Raw genomic sequence first — 20,731 nt, forward strand, 5'->3', positions numbered from 1 at the left:
AATGATAATATTTTTGGATATTGGCTTTAATAGATCATACCATTAAAATGAATTTTGCCTTTCAATTTTATTGGCCACTAGAAGATTTTAAATTAGGTATGTGACTTGATTTATAGTTTCGTCAGGCAGCACTGATTTGAAATCTGGATTCTAATCTTGGTTAATCCAGTGTCTAGCTGGGTAGCAACAGCAAGCTCATTGGACTTGGATTTCTTTTGTGAAATAAACTCAATATTCTTCACAGTTAAAAGAATAGCTGAGGGGCACCTGGGTGGCTCAGTTGATTGGGTGTCTGACTTTGGCCCATGGGTACAAGTCCTGCATCAGACTCTGTGCTGACAGCTCAGAGCCTGGAGACTGATTTTCATTCTGTCTCCCTCTCTCTCTGCTTCTCCCTCCTGCCCTCCCCCCGCCCGCCCCCCAAAAATAAATAAACATTAAAAAATTTTTTTAAAATAGCTGAAAATGCTGTCTACACCAACTATGAGACCAGCATCCCTCTCTTGTTTCTCCGTAGAAAACAAGTCTGTCCCATGTGGTTGAACAGGCTGTGGATTGCATAGGAATGATACGTTGAAGGGAGGGGGTGCTGTTCACAGTGCACATAAGTAGATTTGTATATTTAATATAATAATAACCTGGTACTTGGCAATAAATATCTTGTTCTAACAAAATGAATATATTACAGTGATTTTCCAACAGATAGAGCAAAGGCATCTTGAGGAAGTGATATCTTTTCTATAGTTGGGCCTGCATCAGTCCTACCAGAACCTGAGGACAGCCTGAATTCCACTCCAAGGACAGCTGCTCTGCTGGTATGACCTCCATCTCTGTCATAGGCCTGATGCATCCGAGGGCAGGAACCTGGTGCCCTAATTCAAGCCTTCATTTTACAAAATGTCATTGGTGTCTGGTGCCAAAGAGCTACAATAACCAGCTGGGCCATGGCCAGGGCTTGCCCATGATGGGCCACTTACCTTCTCATTTTTTTTCTCATCTGGTCTGCATCCTGTGTTGGTGGGGCTGGATGTCGGCAGGCCACTGACAGGCCCCCCTCCAGCCTCCCCGTTGAGGTTGGCGGCATTGACATTGGGAGGTGTGACGGCTGACGCTGCAGACGTAAGCGGGATGGCCGGCCGGGGGCACTGGGCCCCGATGACCGTCTGCACCTGGGGCTGGTGGATGTGCTGTGGGGACATCACGGAGTGGGGCCTGAGGCTGGCGGTGGGCAGGCGGGACGGGGAGTTCTGGGTGCGCAGGGGCGACACGGTGGCCGTTGGTCGGTCCTGAGCCTGGGCTGAGGAGTGGGCAGCTGGAGCACGGGGTTGGAAAGAGAGTGGGGTTGGAAGGTTAGTTTGCAACTGCAACGCAATCGCAGCAGACTCTTTCCTTGGGCTCGTCTTCCCAGGGCTCACCACCTCTCTCTGTGGTCTCTCCAGACCTGGCCATACTCCACGGGTAGAGAGACTAAGGCTGAGCAATGGGGAAAACACATCCCATCTTCCCAAAGCCCTGCCATAGCACAAAACAGCCTGCCTGCAGGAGGAGTGAGAACATCTTTTCCAAGGTTGCCACAAGCATGGGCATGTTCCCAGTCTCCTATAAAGCCATCTACATGGTTTTCTCTGCTGCGATGAACTAATACACTCAGAAGGTTTTTTTATTTTTAAAATTTTTTTTTAACGTTTATTTATTTTTGAGACAGAGAGAGACACAGCATGAACGGGGGAGGGGCAGAGAGAGAGGGAGACACAGAATCGGAAGCAAGCTCCAGGCTCTGAGCCATCAGCCCAGAGCCCGACGCGGGGCTTGAACTCACGGACCGCGAGATCGTGACCTGAGCTGAAGTCGGACGTTTAACCGACTGAGCCACCCAGGCGCCCCAGAAGGTTTTTTTTAAAATGCCCTTGTTAAAATGTTCGTGAAAGTAAAGCATGACAGAATCCTGAAGAAGCCCCAAGATGCCCCAGAACTCTTAGACACTACTGCATGTAAGGTGATCATTGCCAAGAGCACAATTCTGATTCATCTCCACCCCAGAACTATAACCCAGTCTTTTGTGCACACTTGGTACTTGACTTGGCTGAGCTACAGCCAAGTGTGTGAGGCAGCTTTAGCTGGTGACAGGCACATCATAAAGGCAGCTGCAGCCTTGGGGAGAACCATCACTCTGCCCCCTGCAATCTGCCTGAGCTTGTTGCCTTGCCTACACATGGAAGCAACAGTTTATAGATTCACACATGAGGAACCACACAATGACAAATCTGTCCCCTACTGCCAGCAAAAATGCCTCCTAAGGATGTTAGGGGTCTAAAGGCATAACATTTGTAAAACTTTGTCATTTGAAAACATAAAGTTCCTTCTAAACACAACACCAAATTAAAATTAATCTTGCTGTAGCCTGTGCTAGTGATTTTGAAGAACTGTCTCCTTACTAATTACAGAAGAAACCTACAGGAGGACAGAATGAGCCACACCAGATGAATGGTGACTTGTGGGCTGGGCTGGTGATCCAAAGGGAGACACAGGTTGTAGCAGCCAACACCACTTCTCACCATGCAACATCATGCAAGTCAGATTCAGTCATTTTTGCACTGTCGCCCAGAGAACAATTACACATCACACTGTCCTTATTTTCTACCATCAGAATTCATGGCATTCATGGCTTTAGCAACATGAAAAAACACATGTGATAAAACAATATTCTCAGTGCCCAAATATGCCTTGAATAGATAATCTACTCATAAATCCTAACAGCACTTCCCCGGCATATGAAGTAACTCAGCTCGACAAATGACAGCCCTCCACATGCAAGCCAGGCCTCTTCCTTCTGACAGCACTGCGTGGGAAAAGTGGGTGAGAGCTGATTATGTGATCCCGGATTCTTCAGGACTCAGGGACTCTCACCGTGTCCTCTGTTTCTAGGAGGTAAAAATATATAAAGACTGATTTATGGTTTTAAAAGTATTCAGGGTTTGGGGTGGGTTTAAATCCTCATTCAACATGGCCCCACATTTCAAAAGACCAAGTTAGGTAACTATGCAGATCAATGAAGCCACTGGGGTCACTTAATCAGCCCGAGGTAACCCGTGACTTGGACAGTGCTCCTGGGGCCATTTGTCTGCCTCTCCCCAGCTGTCTGAACTCTCCTTCACCCCAGCCCCCTGGCCTTGGAATGAGAAGTGGTGGCTTGGCAAGGAAAGAACAATCACTTGGGCCCGAAAGACTGCAGGGGCTGCTCTAGATTCTTCTACCAAGTCCCACACAACTCCCCTCCACCTCTGGCTTGCTTCCACATGCCTGCCACATTGCCCTGCCAAACCCAATGTAAGAGGACAGGGTGTTCCAGAAAGTTCTAAGCCTGTCTGCCAGGCAATCTCTTTGACACCCTTCCCAGTTCTCTCCCTTGTTCCTCTTCTCAGCCACTCTAGCCTCCTGGCTGCTCCCCCCAACACAGGCTCTCTGTCACCTCAGAGACTGCTGTACATACCACTCTCTTCTCCCCCAGAGAGCCACATGGCCCCTTGGTTGCTTCGGGCTGCTTCTGATCACCTCAGACACCACCTTCTCATGGAAACCTGTCCTTGCCAACCCACCAAAAAGTGCAGGCTGCCACTCTGTGATCCCAGACCCACTTCCCCTGCTTTAATTTCCCTTTCCTCCCATGGCACTATCTGCTCTTAACAGTTTGTATGATGCACTCTTCATTATGTGTTCACTGCCCATTACCTGTCTCCCCCCACTACAAGGTAAGCTTCACGAGGGTGGGACATTTACTGATATTTTCCAAACAGCTGGATTGGTGCCCAGAATGCAGTAGATGCTTGATAAATTTCTTAAATGAATGAACAAGTTTTTGAGAAAAGAGAACCTCAGCTAAAACATCTCTACAGATTTCACAGAATTGAACCACTGGAGAAGAAAAAAAAAAAAACTCCATGAGAAAGAGGAGCATGACTCATCACACTGGCTCGTAGAAGAAAGTAGGGTTTCATTCATGATCAGTGGGATTTAACCTCAATTTTACCCACCCTGTGTCACCCAACCTCAGACTGACCTAGACTGCTATCTCTCTAGTCATCCTACTAGTTAGCAATGTCAAAGCAACCTGTACAACAGAGGCAAGCAGCTTGAGAAAATGCTATTATTGCACAGTCTCTGTTAGTCTTTGCCTCTCCTCTTTAAAGCTCTGGCAGGCTCCAGCAGTTCTGGAGTGCCTAAATACCATTGGGCCTCACTCAGTTCACTGCTGTGTCATCCTGTAGGTGATTTAAAAAGAGTAGTTGAATGAATAAATGACCTATCTTACCATCAACATTGTCCATTTCTTATTCTCAAGTTTATCACTTCCAACTTCATGGATGAAATAGAACACTGGCAACTCCCCAAACTTCAGGCCAGCCTCTCTCTCAACTCATCCACATCTATACCCACCTCGCCTTCTAATCTCAAGGATATATGGTCCCAACAGGTCTACCCCTTCATGCTCATCTCAATCCTTTCTCCTGGCTCATCCCCTTCTTGCTTGTATTAAATTTATTAACTTTCCTCCTGTAATTTAATAAGTAAGTTACAGCTCTAATTTCAAAAATAGTCCTTCTACTAGCCAGTACCTCCTTTTCCTGTTTTTCTTTATATCTAGTGTCCTTGAATAGTGTCTGCTTTGGTTCTTACTTTTCACTCATTTCTTTGCATGATCTGTATTTGCTCTCATGGCAGTTTTCATCTCTGCTTTGTGTTCTGGATAAATTCCCATGTATGCCTTCCAGTGTCACTAATTCCATCTTTGGCTGTGTCTACACTTGTTCTTTCTTACTTTTTACTCATTTCTTTGTGTGATTTGTATTTGCTGTAATGGAAGTTTTCGTCTCTGCTCTGTGTTCTAGTGTCACTACTATCCATCTTTGACTGTGTCCAGTCTAGAAATTATGTCACCTATAAGGATTTTGTATTTAAAATATATTTTTTCCCTTTCCAAAATTTCAAGTTTTTTTTTCATATTCATCAGTTTCAGATTCATAGCTATCCATCTAATTTTTCCCCTTCATATACCCTGTTTTTTCTTTGTTTTTTTTTTGGGGGGGGATGGTTAGATGTTATTCTTTATTTTTCCTTTTAGAGGATCTTAAATATACTGATATCAAAGACTTTTTCAGATTTCTTTCTCATTTCTCTCCCATTTCTTCAGTTTATTGGCTATCTTTTATGCGTTAGTGTTCCCCCTGTGCTTTGAGACTTCAGTATGCACACTCGTCTTGTGTATGACAGTCTTATTGCTATTTTTTCCTCAGTCTGAAGCTTCTGAATGGTACTCTGGGACCTCCCCCTCAGAACCAGCTGTAACAGGATGGTTTGAACTCTGGTCCTGTAGGAATGGTGCAGATCTTGTCTTCAGGCCAGAGCCAAACTCAGCTCCATGCCCAAGTAGCACTCTCTATTCTCTCCCATACCCCAGAGAGTAGCTCAGTAGTAACCATTCTCGAAGAAGAGACTGTAGCTGTTCAAACAATTGCACCTAGCTCTGATCCCCTGATACTCACTCACCAGGGACTTCCTGTCTATTTTCTCCTGCAGGAGTTGAAAGTTAGCCAACACTGCCTGCTTTTCATTCCAGTTAGCCAATGCTTCAATCCCACTTAATATTGTGTGTTCCATTTTGTTTAGATCCATAAAGTTCATTTGTAAAAAATTAAAAAACCCATTTCTGTGTTTAAAACAGAGAGAATAGGGGATTTCCACATGAACTCACTCTCCTATACTATCCAGGAGTCCTTCATTCACTTCTCAGTCTACTAAAATATGGTTTCTTACCTTCATTCCATCAAATATTATCTGAACAAGATCAATTATGACTCCACCTGGCAGCAAATTTAATGGACACTTTTCTGTTTTCAGAAAAAAGTATCCAATGATCTAGTGGCTTACTTTTATACCAGTATCACACTAACTTGGTTACTATCGTTTTATAATATGTCTTGAAATCAGTGTGGCCTTCCAACTTTGTTGTTCTTTTCAAGGTTGTTTTGGCTATTCTAGGTCCTTTGTATGCCTGTGTGAATTTGAGAAACAGATTACCAATTTCTACAAAAAAGCTGAGTGAGATCATGATTAGTATTCCATTGAATCTATAGGTCAAATTTTTGGAGAATAATTACTTTGACAAATTAAGTCCTCTCACTCATAAATGAAGTATATTTCTCTGCTTATTTCAGTCTTATTCAATTTCTTTCAGCAATATTTGGTAGTTTTCAGCAGACAGGACGTCCTCTTCTCTTATCAGATGTATCCCTAACTAATTTATATTTTTCATGTCATTAAAATTGCTGTCATTTTTTAAAACATCAATTTGCAATTATTCACTGGTACTATGTAAAAATAAAATTGATTTTTGTATATTAATCTTTTTTCCTGGAACCTTGCTGAACTAATTTATTAGCTCTAAAGAAAGCTTTTTGTGTGAGTGTGGGTTCCCCAGGGTTTTCTATATACAAGATCATGTTATCAGCAAATAGACATAATTTTCTCCCTTCTTTCTGATCTACATGCTTTTTATAGTTTTGTCTTGACTAACTGCTCTGACTAGAACATACAGTACAATATTGAATAGAAATGACAAGAGTGGATATCCTTGTTTAATCTTGATCTCAGAGGGAAAGTTTTTAGTCTCTCACCATTAAGTCTGAGGTTAGCTATGGTTTTCATGGATGCCCTTTATCAGGTCAAAAAGCTCAGTTCTATTTTCTCATTTTCTGACAGTTTTTAATCAGGAATGAGCATTAGATTTAAAAAAAAAAACCCACATCTATTAAACTGACCATGTTATTTTTATTCTTTAGTTTGTTAATACAGTAAATTATATTGATCATTAAATGTTAATAAAAACTTGAATTCCTAGGAGAAACTCTACTTGGTCCTGATACATTATCTATTTGATTGCTTAAATTTTATTTAGTGTTTTTACATCTATATTTATGAGTGATATTGGTCTGTAGTTTTATTTTCTTTTAATGTCTTTGTCTGATTTGGGTATGAGGGTAAAGTTGGCCTTATAGAAAAAGTTAGGAAATATTCTCCCTTCTTTTCAATTTTCTGGAAGTTTCCATAGAATTGTTGTATTTTTTCCCTTAACCATTAGACATAACTTAACAATGAAGCTACTAAGGCCTGGAGATTTCTTTGTGGTAAGTTTTTAACTAACTCAATTTCTTTAATAAATACAGGCCCATTAAGGTTATTTACTTTTTTAAGTTTGTTAATTTATGTTTTTTAAGAAATTTATCCATTTTGTCTAATTTGTTGAGTTTATTGGCATAATTTTTTATAAGCCCTTATTATTCCGTAAAATCTGAAGTGATGTGACTTCTATTATTCCTGGTATTGATAATCTGTGTATCCTCTCTTTATTCTTTATCCCTCTGGCTAGATGTTTACCAGTTTTATTACTGATCTTTTCAATGAACCAAATTTTGTTTCATTGACTTTCTCAACTGTTTTTCCATTTTCTATTTCATTTATTTCCACACTGATTATTTCTGGTTCTTTTACGGTTTCTTTGCTCTTTTTATTCTAGTTTCTTAAAGTAAAACTGAGGAGATTGATTTGAGATATTTTTTTTCCTAACATAGGTGTTTAGTGCTACAAATTTTCTCTTAAGTACTGCTTTAGTGGCATTCCACAAATTTTGATATGCTGTATTTTCATTTTCATTCATTTCAAAATGTTTTCCAATATCGCTTTTGATTTCTTCTTTCATCCATGGGTTACTTTTAAGTGTGCCATTTAGTTTCAAATATTTGGGGATATCTTTGTGTTATTAATTTCTAATTCATCTGTATTTTGGTCAGGGAATGTATTATGAAACCTGAATTCTTTTAAATTTAGAGATTTAAATATTATGGCCCAGAATGTGGTACATCTTGGTAAATATTCTGTGTGCACTTGAAAAGAATGTGTGTTTGGCTGTTGTTAGTGTAGTACTCCATAAATGTCAATTAAGTCAAGTTGGTTATAGCTTGCTATAGTGTTCTGTATTCTTACCAATATTGTCTACTTGTTCTGTCAATTATCAAGGGAAGTATTGAAATCTCTGACTATAATTGCAGATTTGTCTATTTCTCCTTGCATCTTTATCAGTAATTGCTTATACATTCTGAAGTTCTGTTATTTGGACATAAGCACTTAGTCCTCTTAATGAACTGACCCCTTTATCATTATGAAATTGCCTTTTATTTTAGTAATAATATTCTTTGTTATAAATTCTACCATGATATTAATATAACCATTTCAGACTTATTTTTAGTAGTATTAGCATGGTACATAGATCTCATTATTCATAGATGCTATATGTGCAAATTCATCTACCAGCTAAAATTGATTTGTAACCCCCAAATCAGTACCTGTGGTGCTTTTGTAGTCATTTGCAGACATGCATATACTAGCAAAAATTTTGAGTCACATTTTCCCTGCTGAAGTGCAACAGGATGAGGCTCTGCCCAGGGACAGAGATGGGAGGGAGCAGGGCAGTGCAGTGCAAGAAGCTCTGGCCCTGGGACTAACTGGACATGTTTGAATCCTGCTTATCACCTGTTAGTGGGGTGGCCTCAGGCAGTTTGCCTCTGAACCTGATTTTCTCTTTTGTAAAATAAATAGAATCTACCAGAATGACTTTTAAAAAATATTTAAGATTATAATCTTTGTGAGATATACACACATATATGCATTTCACTTAGGAGCAATGGTTCAGGATTCACTAATAGAGTGTCCATGGAAAATGTATAAAGTATAGCTACTGTGAATAATGAAAGTCAACTGTTTTTCTTGATCCTTTTACTTTTTATTGTTTTACTTATTTGTGTTTATGTATTTAAGTATTAAAATATGTTTTCTGTTAACAGCATATGGTTAGGTTTTGTTTTTGTTTTGTTTTTTAAAGAATACTTGACAATCTCTGCATTCTATTTAAAGTTGTTTAGACCATTTACATTTATTTACATGATCAGGTTTAAACCTACACTTTACTACATGTTTGCCATTTTACCCATGCATCTTTATTTCTTTTTCTCTCTTTTTGTGTCTTCTTTTGAATTAATTGGAAGTTTTTGTGGTTCCATTTTACCTCCTTTGTCAGTTTATTTGCTGCAACTCTGTTTTGATATTTAGTGCTTGCTTACATCTTTAATTTATTATAGTCTTCCTACAAGTGATTCCATAACTCTTCACACATAGTATAAAAACATACTTATCATAGTATAATAGTATGTAATAGTTTAGTATAATAGTATATTCCTCCATTCTGGTACCTTTACCATTATACATTTTTTTTTACATGTGTTTTAAATCCTTCACTGCATTGTTTTTATTTTTGTTTAAACAGTCCGTTATAGTTTAAAGGTATTTAAATAATGAGAAAAAACATATATTTATATATACAGTTTCCATTTCTTGTGTCCTTCACTCCCTTCCTACATTCACTCCCTTCAGTGTATTTCCATCTGATACCATTTTCCTTCTTCGTAAAGAATTTTGCCTAATATTTGTCATAGTGTGGGTCTGTTGGTAATGAAATCTTTTAGCTTTACTATGTGTGAATAATTATTTTGCTTTCATTTTGAAAGAAACTTCCCTGGGTATAGAATGCTAACTTGGCAGATATATTTCTTTCAGTACTTCTTTCAGTTACTCCACTATTTTCTCACTTAAGTGTTCCCAACAAGAAGTATACAGTCATCCTTATTCTTTCCTACTTTATGTAATGTAGCTTTTTTTTTCCCTTGTTGCTTTTTAAGATTTTATCACAGATTTTGAACAATATGATTATCATTTTCCTTGGTGTAGTTTTCCCCATGTTTCTTGTGCTCAAGGCCCACCAGCTGTCTTTGATCTGTGAATTTGCAGTTTAAATCAAATTTAGAATAATTTTATCTTTTATTTCTTCAAATAATCTTTCTATCTCACCCCTTTCTCCTCTACTTTGGAGATTACACATACATAAAGCCACTTGAAGTTGTCACTGCTCTATGATGCTCATTTTTAAAGTTTCTCTTTTATGTTTGTTTTTCATTTTTCATGTTTTTATTGCTATACCTTCAAGTTCATTAATATTTTTTTCAGCAATGTCTAATCTGCTACTAATTTTATCCACTGTATTCTTGATCTCACTGTAGTTTTTATATATAGAAGTTTGACTTGGGTCTTTAAGATATCTTCTAAGTGTCTACTTAATTTTCTGAGCACGTTATAATCTATGAGCACATAGTAATAAATGCAATTATAATATCTGTTTTAATCTCTGCTAATTCTAATATCTGAGTCAGTTATGATTGGTTTATCTTGTCATTGTGGGTCATACTTCCATCTGTGTGCCTAAGAATTTTTTATTGGTATCAGATGTTGTTATTTTTATGTTGAGAGCTGGGTATTTTTGCAGTCTTAAAGATACTCTTGATCTTAGTCCTGTAACACTGTTAAATTAATTGGAAACAGTTTGATCTTTTTGAGTTTGCTTTTAAGACTAGTTGGGTGGGACTAGAGCAGTGCTTAGTCTAGGGACTGAGGCAAGGTCCTTCTGCATAGACGACTCAATGCCCCGCAAACTGTTTTTCCATCTGGCTTGTGGAGCAGGCACTATTTCCAGTACTTTGTGAATGCTGGACACTGATAGCACTGATCCTTGCTCTCATAGTTTCCCTGGCTTTGTATAGTTTCTTCACATGCATATGCTGATTACTTCTCAGCAAACTACTCAAGAGGACACCCTGCATCCTTTGAGGTTTTCTTCCTATGCAGCCCTCTCTCCTCTCTAGGTTTTGACCTTCAAACTCCAACCACCTTCATCATCCAGACTCTCACTCCACATCCTCACTTCAGGAAGCCCTCTGGCCTCCATGTTGTTACTGCTCCCTGTGCCACAGTCTGGAACTTCTCTCCAGGCAATAAGCTGGGGCACACCTCATGTCCCATTATCATGGATGATTTTCCAATGTCTGACATCTTGCAAACAGTTGTTCTTATAAATTGTTTCTGGTAGAAGGGCAAATCCTGTCCTCACTACATTAGGTCGGTCATAAGCAGAAGTTTAGCTTTATCCTTTAGATACAAAACTTTGATTCTATCTATTATTTAAAACCCTCTAATGTGCCCCAATGGCCTTAGCATAAAAACTGAAATTCCATGACATGGTCTAAAGGAACCTCCATGATCTTCCTCTGCTTACCTTTCAGCTGTGCCACAGGCACTCATTCTCTTTCTTTGTCCTTCCACACACTTCCACCTCACCTCACCCCCTGCTGCATGCTAAGCTCTACCTAGCTTTAAGATCTAAAATTAAATTTTGCCTCTTCAGAGAAAATGTCACTAACACCCTAGCCTTCTCCTTCCATGCCTTTTGTTTTAGTCACATCAAAACAAATAAAGTTACCCAAAATAGAAACTCCGGTATTTCTCATTGCCATGTCTTTGTCCTTGCTAGAATTCTATTTGTGCTTTGTCTGCTCAGATAGTTCCTATTTGTACTTTAAGAATCAAGGCAGGATCACCACCTCTTGAAAACTTTCCATTCTCTCATTTTCCTCCCCAGTCTGAATTACATATCTCTCCTCCATGCTTTCTTAATACCCTCTGGATACCTCCACTACAGTGCTTTTCAAACTCTATGGAAAGAATTTGTTTCCTTGCCCTTCTAATTGGGTGTAAAAATAGGGTCTATAGGTTCTTCTCTGTACTCCCAGAGCCTAGCAGAGTGCCTTGCATGTATCTACCTCTCTTTCATCTTTTTGTTTGTTGGTTGGTTGGTTTTTTGTTTTTGTTTTTTGTTTTTTTGTTTGTTTGTTTGTTTGTTTGTTTTTGCTAATGAATAAATGGCTGTACAAGGCTCTTGCCCCTGCTAAACACTGATATGAGGTTGTGTGGACACTGGCACTTTACAGGGAGAGCTCTGCCCTTGGAAAAAAGAATCACATTAATCAAGCAGAACAAATCATATTGGATGCTATGGCCAATGCAATTAAGCCTTTGTCAAACTGCCTGACTTTGGCTCAAGATGAGAACATTGATGAAACGCCTCTCAACTGCCTGGGTTGGGGTCTGCTGAAATGGGCAATTACTGCAGTGAACAATCCATTACTTGTACTGTCAACAGTGTGCTTTTTCTCTCTAAATGCAGAATGAAGTGGAAAATGCTATGGAAACTCAGTGGCATTTAATTTACTGATATGATGTGGTAGGAGCCATTCTTTAACCTGACTGTAACAGCAATAGTGTGGGGATAAGTATGAGGTTGGAAGGCATTGAGGAAACCGTTCTAAACATCCTGTGCCTCACTTTTCCCGTATGTAAAATTAGTCTGATGGAAGAGAATGCTTGTCACACCATGGTGGTTACTATGGTGATCAATGACTGAGATGCAACGTTGTACTGCCCCTAGCCATGCCAATTTCTTTCAATTCTGCTTGTTATTCCATAGAGGGAGAAATGACTGGCAGGTCTCATTTTATTCTTTAAACTGGGAAAGTTGCTAGCAAGGCATGGCTTAGAAAGGACATCATACTGGGGCACCTAGGCAACTCAGTTGGTTGGGTGTGTGACTCTTAGTTTTGGCTCAGGTCATGATCTCGCAGTTGTGAGTTCGAGCCTGGTGTAGGGCTCTGCGCTGACAGCATGGAGCTTGCTTGGGATTTTCTCTCCCTTGCTCTCTGCCCCTCCCCCTCCACACTCTCTTTCTCCCCCTCTCTCTCTAAAATAAATAAGTAAACTTTAAAAAGAAAGAAAGACCATCATACTGGCATTTTGTGCAAATAACCCTGGGCTGCCGTGCCAGGATATTCATTCTCAGTGAGGAACAGGGCTCCCCAACCTCTCTATATTGTGGTGCACATAGAAGCATGTGTAGTGCACACTGGGGTTAGTGGATGAGATGTTTATAGCCAGAAGGGACATGGCCTGGGACTTTAGCTGCCCCAGGTCCTGCCCGGGTGCTCCAAGGGTCAAGGAGGTCAGAATCTCGGTATACTTCTGACCTGTCTGGCACATCAGTTAGGAAGTTCTGCTGTGGGCTCAGTCAACCACTTCGCCACTACAGTGGCTGTGTCTCTAGCTAGAGGCTACCAATAAACACCATCAGATGAACTTAAACCATTCTATGAGTATAGTTGCTTGGGAGGTAATTGTTGGGGGCAAGAGGGCTGGCACCAGATAATATTGCTGCAGAGCTCCTTTAGTATAAAGACAACTAGTTATTCACCATGGGGCAGAGTTGTAAAAACAGAACTTATCTTGGTTAATTTAAGCAAAACAGACATATATGAAAGACTCTTAAGCACTTACAGAGTCTCTGGGATGGCAGAGTCAGTCTTGGAGGCTCAATAGCCAAGGCAGTGCCAACCCCACCCACGAGGCTCCCTTGGTGCAGATCTCATTGCTGCTGGAAATAAACACTATCCAGAATGAGGCTGCACACTGGACACCAGATTTCCACCTTACACTTACTGATGACTGGGCCCTGGACACCATAAGTCTACCCTGCACCCACTGATGACTGGCACTGGACACTAGAAGTCTACTCAGCACCCACTGATGACAGGGCACTAGACACCAGATGTCCACCCTCCTGCCCCTGAAAAGCTGGATGTTTTCACCACTATCTTCTCTCTTAAAAAGGATCCACACAGCCCCTCATGTTTGTGGCTTCTGAATGTAAGTCACATGCAAGCATGACTACCCCAGCATTTAGGTCATATGTCTGCCCCTTATCTACAAGGTAAGCTGGACTGGCAGGGCCAGCCTTCTACCACGGTGAGGTGGGATTCATACACGAGATAAAAGCCCCATGTAATGATGCTGATCCAAATCAGCCTGTGGGTCACAGCGTGCCAGCATCCACTGCACTTTGCAAAACTACATGTCATTGTCTTCCACCATAAACCAGTCCCTTCTGGTTTCTTCTAGACCAGGGCATGCCATCGTCATTCTCCCAGTCACTAGTCCAGAAACTTGGTAGCTGGACTTGGTTCCTTCTTCTGCCTGAGCATCAGCCCATTTCCAAGTCATAACCATACTGACTCCTAAATGTCTTGTCATTTGCCTCAATTCTGCATTTCCCTGTGACCTCTCACCTGAGGACAGCAACACCTTTCTAGTGGCTCCCAGCCTCAGGCTGCCCCACACCAGCTCTTCCTCCCTATCATGCCTGGTAATATTTGGTCAAGTTCCATCCCTCTCATGTAAAAGCTCTTGGGGGGTCCCCACTGCCTTCATGAGAAAATTCAATCCCTTGGATCCTTTGGTAATAATTTATATTTTTTTTTGGACCCTCATACATTGAATACTCTATTAATATTATTATTCTCTAACAGAAGAATAAAAGTAGCTACAGGTACTGAATACACACTAGATATGCCATGCTAGATAATCCTCATTGTCCCTGGAGGTAGGTGCCATTTTACAGAGGAAGAAACTGAGGCAAGCAATCATAATGGCAGCCCAGCATTCAAACACAGATCTCAATCTCAAGCCTTCAATCAGACATGTGTTTACTCTGTCTTCACTGAACTGCTTGCAGCTGTTTGCACAAGATGTGCTCTCTGTCACTTCTGTTAACTTGACTATTCCTTTCTTCCTGCTTCAAATGGCACCCTGCTTTGTTTCCCTACCCAAGTGTTACTTTGCTGCCTCCTCTGAGGATCCTTTCCCAGTCTCCCACCTCGTCATCACCAAGTGTGCATGCTGAACCCTCCATCAGCACCCAAATCCTTCCTAGCACCACTATTCCCTGATGGTCCATGAGAGCTGAGAGCAGGGACAGCGTCCTGTTCTGTCAGTGGGCATGCTGAACGAATCAGACTGTCCTCTAAAACACTCAGTAGTGCATATCTCATTCTAGGATTGTAGCATGGTCTTGATAGCTCTTGCTGCCACACACAAGCCTGGACTGGCACCAGTACGGGAATGTGCAGGCCAACTTCCCCAAAGAGTAATAAGCAGGTTGGTGGGTGGACAGCCACCCTCTTGTTCCATTAGCCTTCCCACCCTCTTGTTCCATTAGCCATGACTCGGAAGAAAATATGGCCCCTGCTGTGCTAAGTATTATCCCCACTTTTCACACTTGAGAAGATGCCTCCTAGAGCACTTTTAATGGGCCATCTCCTGGCTGGCTAGATTCTAAAAAATCATGTATTTTATTGCTCCAAAGAATTTACATATTTCATCCTTTAAGCCTTACTTTGAGAGGAAGATAGATGGTTTCTGAGAGAGTAAGGCTGGGGTGGAGCAGGAATTCTGTGTCATTTAAATGAAAAGTCAGAGTTACACTCTCTCATCCTGGGTTCCTTCACTGCACAGTGAAGGGAAGGTGACTGGGGTGGGCTCCCAGTTCCTAATGGCTCAGTGCTAAGCTTCCAAGCGAGAGTGTTTACCTTCTTTCTGCCTATAAGATCCACCTCATAACTTTTTCTTCGTCTCACATCATACTAAGATTTTCCTTAAACGATGTCAGCCTGGCTATTGATAAAGTTGGCATGAAGGTGAAGGGTCAGTGACCATCACTGCTTCTAGCTTCAAAGCATTTCAGAAAAAGGGCACTCTGGCTCTGCGTGGTAAGAAGCTGCCTAGCTGGAAAGCCCCCGATCAGGTGTCCTGCACATGGAAGGCCCGTGCAGCTGGCCCAGCCACCTCATAGGGGCCGTCCAAAGGTGCCAGTGCTCATCTTATTAGTTCATGCACTCCTCTTGCTACAATGAAATGTATAAATATTTGTGAACTGTCTAACCCATTTTTTTTTGCCAGGACAGGGTAATATAAGTCAATACTACATTTCCTAAAGATTAGCAGAAACTTAGGATTATGATAAGCAAATACGACTTGTCCCATGTTGGACTGCTTGAAACCTAGGTCATAATGTTTCTTACAAGAACCACTTATCAAATTTTCCCGCAGAGTGAGGTCTCAGGAGCCTGGCACGTACCTGTGGGGACGGTGCCCCGGGCTTGGCTGGTGGCCGGCTGGGCTGTGTGCCGCAGACAACTGCCCACTGGGGGGGCGGCTGCCTGGTGCTGGGCCTGGGGTGTGGTGAGGGGAAGGGCCGGCCTCGTGGCAGTGGCTGGGCTGCTCAGGCTTCCACCACCTGGGTGGATGGTTGTGGCCATCCCTTTGGCCAGTGGAGACCCTCCAACATTATTCCGGGGTGCCCCAGCCCCTCCTACCGGAGCCCTGAGGAAATAAAGCAGAATCCAGTCAGGTGAAGTCACAGATGAAACCACACAATATAGGCCATCAATAAAGGCCCATTCATACCTTCTGGCTGTGAGAGGTGAAGCCACATAGCCCAGGGCATAAACACTAAAACAATGCTGAGATAATCCCCTAAGCGATGCCCAGAGCTCAAACTTGGCAGTGGGGGACCCTTTGTAAAACCTTCATGGGGGTTCACTTTCAATATAAATAGTTAAGAAACAGCAAAAGAACCCTAAGAACCAGTGATGATCCCAATCAATCAAATATTTTGTACCAGAACTACTGCCTTGATTCATTTTAGTAAACAGCTGTGTCTGTCCCCAAATACATCCAGAAAGAGTGACTGAGCTGGCCACAGCCAAGGCTTGGACACATCTGGCATGTGGTGGGATGGCAAGGACCCATCTCCCTCTGGACATGGCCACTTTCTTGTTTCTGCTGGCTTCTGGGAAAGAGCACAGACAAACCACATCCTTCTGAGAGATGTCAGGGAACTTGCAGTTTCATACCAGAAATAGATGCCCTTTCACCTCAGAGTTTCCAGATGAAATGAGTTTCCAGTGTTTAAGAAATACAAGAGAAACACAGCCACTCTGAAAATGGGCTTTAGCCCTTTGACCTCTGAGTACTTGCACCAAACTCACGCACTGGCAGTGAGCATGAAAGATATGGCAGAATCTGGGAACTCGGAAGCTGCTCTGGGTTCAGTTTCAGGGATCAAATGTCTTCCATTTGTTTAAGATCTGGGTAAACTCCCCTTATGTCCTCTCAGAGTCTCATTCATGAGGGTCAGAACAGGCACTGCCAGGCCCGTCACCAGGTGGGGTGCTTCACTCCTTGAGGCTCAGTACCACTGGGCCATGACTTCGGTCAGGGATGGCCTGAGCCACCACTAAGTCAGGGCTTCCGTGAGAAGAAAGGCCTCCTGGAAAAGGACTCAGCTGTCGAGGGACCGACAGCACCTTTCTTTCTTAGCCCCTATAGCTGCCATGAAATTAGCCTCTAGCAAGGAACTCCATCAGTGAGCCAGTCAAAGCCATGAATTTTTTTTAAAAATTCACATCAGCTACCTGTTGAACTCACTTTTACCCTAGGGAAAAAACTGTAAAAATTGAATAAAGTGGGCTCACAAATTATGGGTCTTTCCAAGAAGGGCCATCAGATGCTGTGACAAGCAAGCCTATGTCATGGCCAGCACTGCTCCTCTGGGTGCCCTGGAAAGTATGAATCAGTCTAGTGATCAGTGCAAGGTCTAGGCATTATTTGTTTATTTTAATGGCAGTCTTTTCCCCGAGAGAGAAGGAATCCAGGGCTGTGCCCAGGAACGGTTTCCACAACTGAGACTGACAAATGAAATCAACAGTGGACCCCTTATCTTAATGGAAAAATCTCAGACAACTCCAGGTAACCTCTTGAGCAAAATTTTTAATTCCATTATCTGTTTTATAAAAATGATATAACAGGAAATCTGTAAATGACAGGAAAGCACAAGAAGAAAAATTTGAATTACTCTTAATACCATCACTCAATAACAACTGTTAGCTTTTGAGAATATGTTTTTCCCTTGTGTATATACATAGGTGTGTGAGTTTTATGTATACCAGGTTTATGTGTGTGACACACACACACACACACACACACACACACCAGTTGTACAGACACTGTATGCACAGGCACAGGTACATGTGTGCACACACACACAAGATCTCACTCTCCTAGGGACCTTCCAATTTCACTTTGTGCTGCTGCCCTGAGTCCAGCTCATTCTGCTGGCATCTTCTCCCCTCACAGCCAGTGCCTGCTGAAGGAATGACAAGCAAAACCTAATTCGTAAGGTGAAAAGCTGGCCATGTAGAACCCTTGCTCAAGGGGAGTTCTGAGCTCACGGGGCAAAACCTTGTGGGCAGGGGCACCCTTGCTGACTTCTGGACTGTGTTTTTGGCTTGCCCAGGCCACAGCATGATTTTCAGGCAGTAACCAGTTGCAGGGGAATGTGGGTAGTGTGTTCCCCCCTCTTCCAGGCAGCGACACCTGCCTCACCTGGAGACGGGAGTCACGTAGTTTCCTGGGAACACCCCAGACAGCCCAGTCCTCAAGGATGTCCCCTTGAACCAGCCGTCCTGACACTTCTCTAGGACGCGGTACATCTCGCCCTTTCGCAGCTCCAGCTCGTCGTTCTTCTGGGGCTTGTAAGCATAGAGCGCCAAGTACCTATAGGCAGAAGAGTAGGGCCAAGGATAAATGATGGCTGGGAGGGGTGGTTATAGGCCATCTTGTATCACCTGGGTCACATGTGGGCTCATCTTTGGATGAACCCAACCTAAAAAGGGACTAGCTGATGCCTGTGGGGGCTTGTGCACACCGTGCCCAACCTACTCTTTGTGATAAACCATGGTGCAGGGAAGGCGGTGTACTCAGCACTGCTATTGCACACCTAGAGAACCAGGTCCTGAGAGGTACATGCAGGAAGGAGAAAGACTTTGCCTCTTGTGCCTAAAACCCAGGTCACCCCACAGCCCTGCAGTGGCTGACCTGGGCAGGCAGGTATGTGATACCACCTTCCAGTCCTACAGCTCAGTGAGCCTCCATGACTCATCCAAGGCTGAGGGATATGCCAGAGGATGTGCCAGAACAAGACCACAGGTCTTTGGGCCCCAATTTTTTCTTCTACTCTGCATAATATTTCTAAAGCCTGATGTTCTGAGCAAGAGAAAACTAAGAATGAAGCAGGTAAGTCTTGGGCTGGGTTCCCTCATTTCATCTAACTGGGTCCTGGCTTAACCTGCCTGGTCCATTCAATCAGTCTGAGCTGGAAGATACCTCAAAGGTCCTTTTAGATAAAAAGAAGTCTAGTTAGGGAATTATTGGTTGCATTCTTCCTTGTAATATTTGTGCCATGGCTAATTATTTAAATTCTACTTTTCTTTTAAGCCTATCTGAATACAAATGAAGAACAAACTCAGTGGTGTAAATCCTGGCCTAGGGTTTAGAAGTTGTGCCCGTAACAGCCTATGATCCTAGTGACCCATATCACTAGGTATTTGACAACCTCAATATACAACCCCACAGGGCACTTGCAAGGACTGGATACTTGTAAAATGCTTTGCTACTGTGGGCGTTTGGGTAGGTTGGTTTTAAATTGATAGAGAGAACCATATCAGGCAACTATGTTGTTCACAAGAGGCAGGAGGAAGGCTGATGAGGCTTCAGCTCAATGAGAAATAAAAGATGATTTTTAAAGAAATGTCATCTCTTGGATCTTCTACCAGGATGGATGGCTGGGTGGGTATGTTGACCCTTCCCAGGACTGTAGGCTCTAGGGGCTGGAGGACATTCACAGGTCTCTGGGGATCTGAGGAGGGTCATAGACCCCCAGAACACCCTTCTGACCCTGGGAAGGGCCTTCTCAGTATGTGAATACAGAAATGAGACATGACTCACTAGGGTTCAAGCAAGAAGAAAGGAGGACCTGAGTCTCAGAGGGCCAGTGAGGAACATGCTAGAACAGAATGAGAACCTGTAAAGATGTCTTGGCCCTAACATAAAGTAAGGGAAAATAAGATAAAACAACATAAAACCTGCCACCCCTTTCTAATCCCTGACCCTAAACACTACAAATGCCTCTGTTTCAGTCAGTGGAAGCCTTGACTGGTTTATTTCCTTTCTTTACAGGTTGGCACCCTCCCCCCTTCCCTTAGGGGTAAAAGGATGGCTTACATCTTTATTTCTCTCTGTTTGAAAAGATAAACATTGGCAACTAGCAAGGACTCTGGGCTTCAGAGAGGATAAAGGAAGCCATCACCGGAGGGGACACTCTTGCCTATCATGGGCGAAAAGATTCAGGTTTTCAGCGCAATGCCTGGGTGACAAAGAGAACCCAGGATATCATCTGTCTGTTTTCACATCTGGTGACTCACAGGAGCTCTTTGATGGTGACAGAGGAATGACCACAAACAGGAAAGTCACATGACAACTGCATTTGCGCCAGGGAAGCCTGCATGCTCTTTAACCACTTGGGGGCGGGCAGCCTCACGTGGGGAGTTGCAGCTTGGGCTTGGGCAAGGGCAGGCTGAAAACAAGGGGAAAGGGGAAGTGCAGGCTGGGGCCTTGGGAGGCTTGGAAACAATGACAGCGATGCACACCTTTTTGGGCCTGCTCCCAAGCAAAGGTAACTGAAGCATAAATCCTGTTTGTTTGCTTCCTTCCATCTCTTCATGATGTGAGAACAATCTTTTCGATTCTGTGGCCAGTGAATACACAGTGGCCAGGAGCACAGTGCCAAGCTGGGGGTGCTGTCTCCTTGGGATGTGTGTGTATACAACATGGACCTCAGCAAACAATCACATTGGTCAAGGAGGGAGGAACTGCATGCTGCCTTTGTTCCCTTCATGACAGGCACTGGGCTCACATCTCAGCTTGGCCAACAGGGCGGGGCACCCACATCTATTGCACCCACTCCTGGGGCCTGTGCAGAGCCTGGAGGCCCATACAAAGTAGTGACGCCACC

The 20,731-nt window shown here is 42.7% G+C and overlaps 1 protein-coding gene across 3 annotated transcripts in view; it reads right to left on the reverse strand.

The window, feature by feature from the left end:
- Positions 1 to 20,731, reverse strand: part of SH3RF3 (SH3 domain containing ring finger 3) — a 371,367-nt gene that overhangs the window by 60,312 nt on the left and 290,324 nt on the right. For all 3 annotated transcript variants that reach the window (XM_042931821.1, XM_042931822.1, XM_042931823.1), the window contains 3 exons: positions 18,265 to 18,435; positions 15,956 to 16,200; positions 978 to 1,312 (listed from right to left, as the gene is read on the reverse strand). In XM_042931821.1, coding sequence (XP_042787755.1) covers positions 978 to 1,312; positions 15,956 to 16,200; positions 18,265 to 18,435 — 751 coding nt within the window. The remainder of the gene's footprint in view (positions 1 to 977; positions 1,313 to 15,955; positions 16,201 to 18,264; positions 18,436 to 20,731) is intronic.

This window comes from Panthera leo, chromosome A3, assembly GCF_018350215.1.
Source record: "Panthera leo isolate Ple1 chromosome A3, P.leo_Ple1_pat1.1, whole genome shotgun sequence".
Lineage (NCBI taxonomy): Eukaryota > Metazoa > Chordata > Mammalia > Carnivora > Felidae > Panthera > Panthera leo.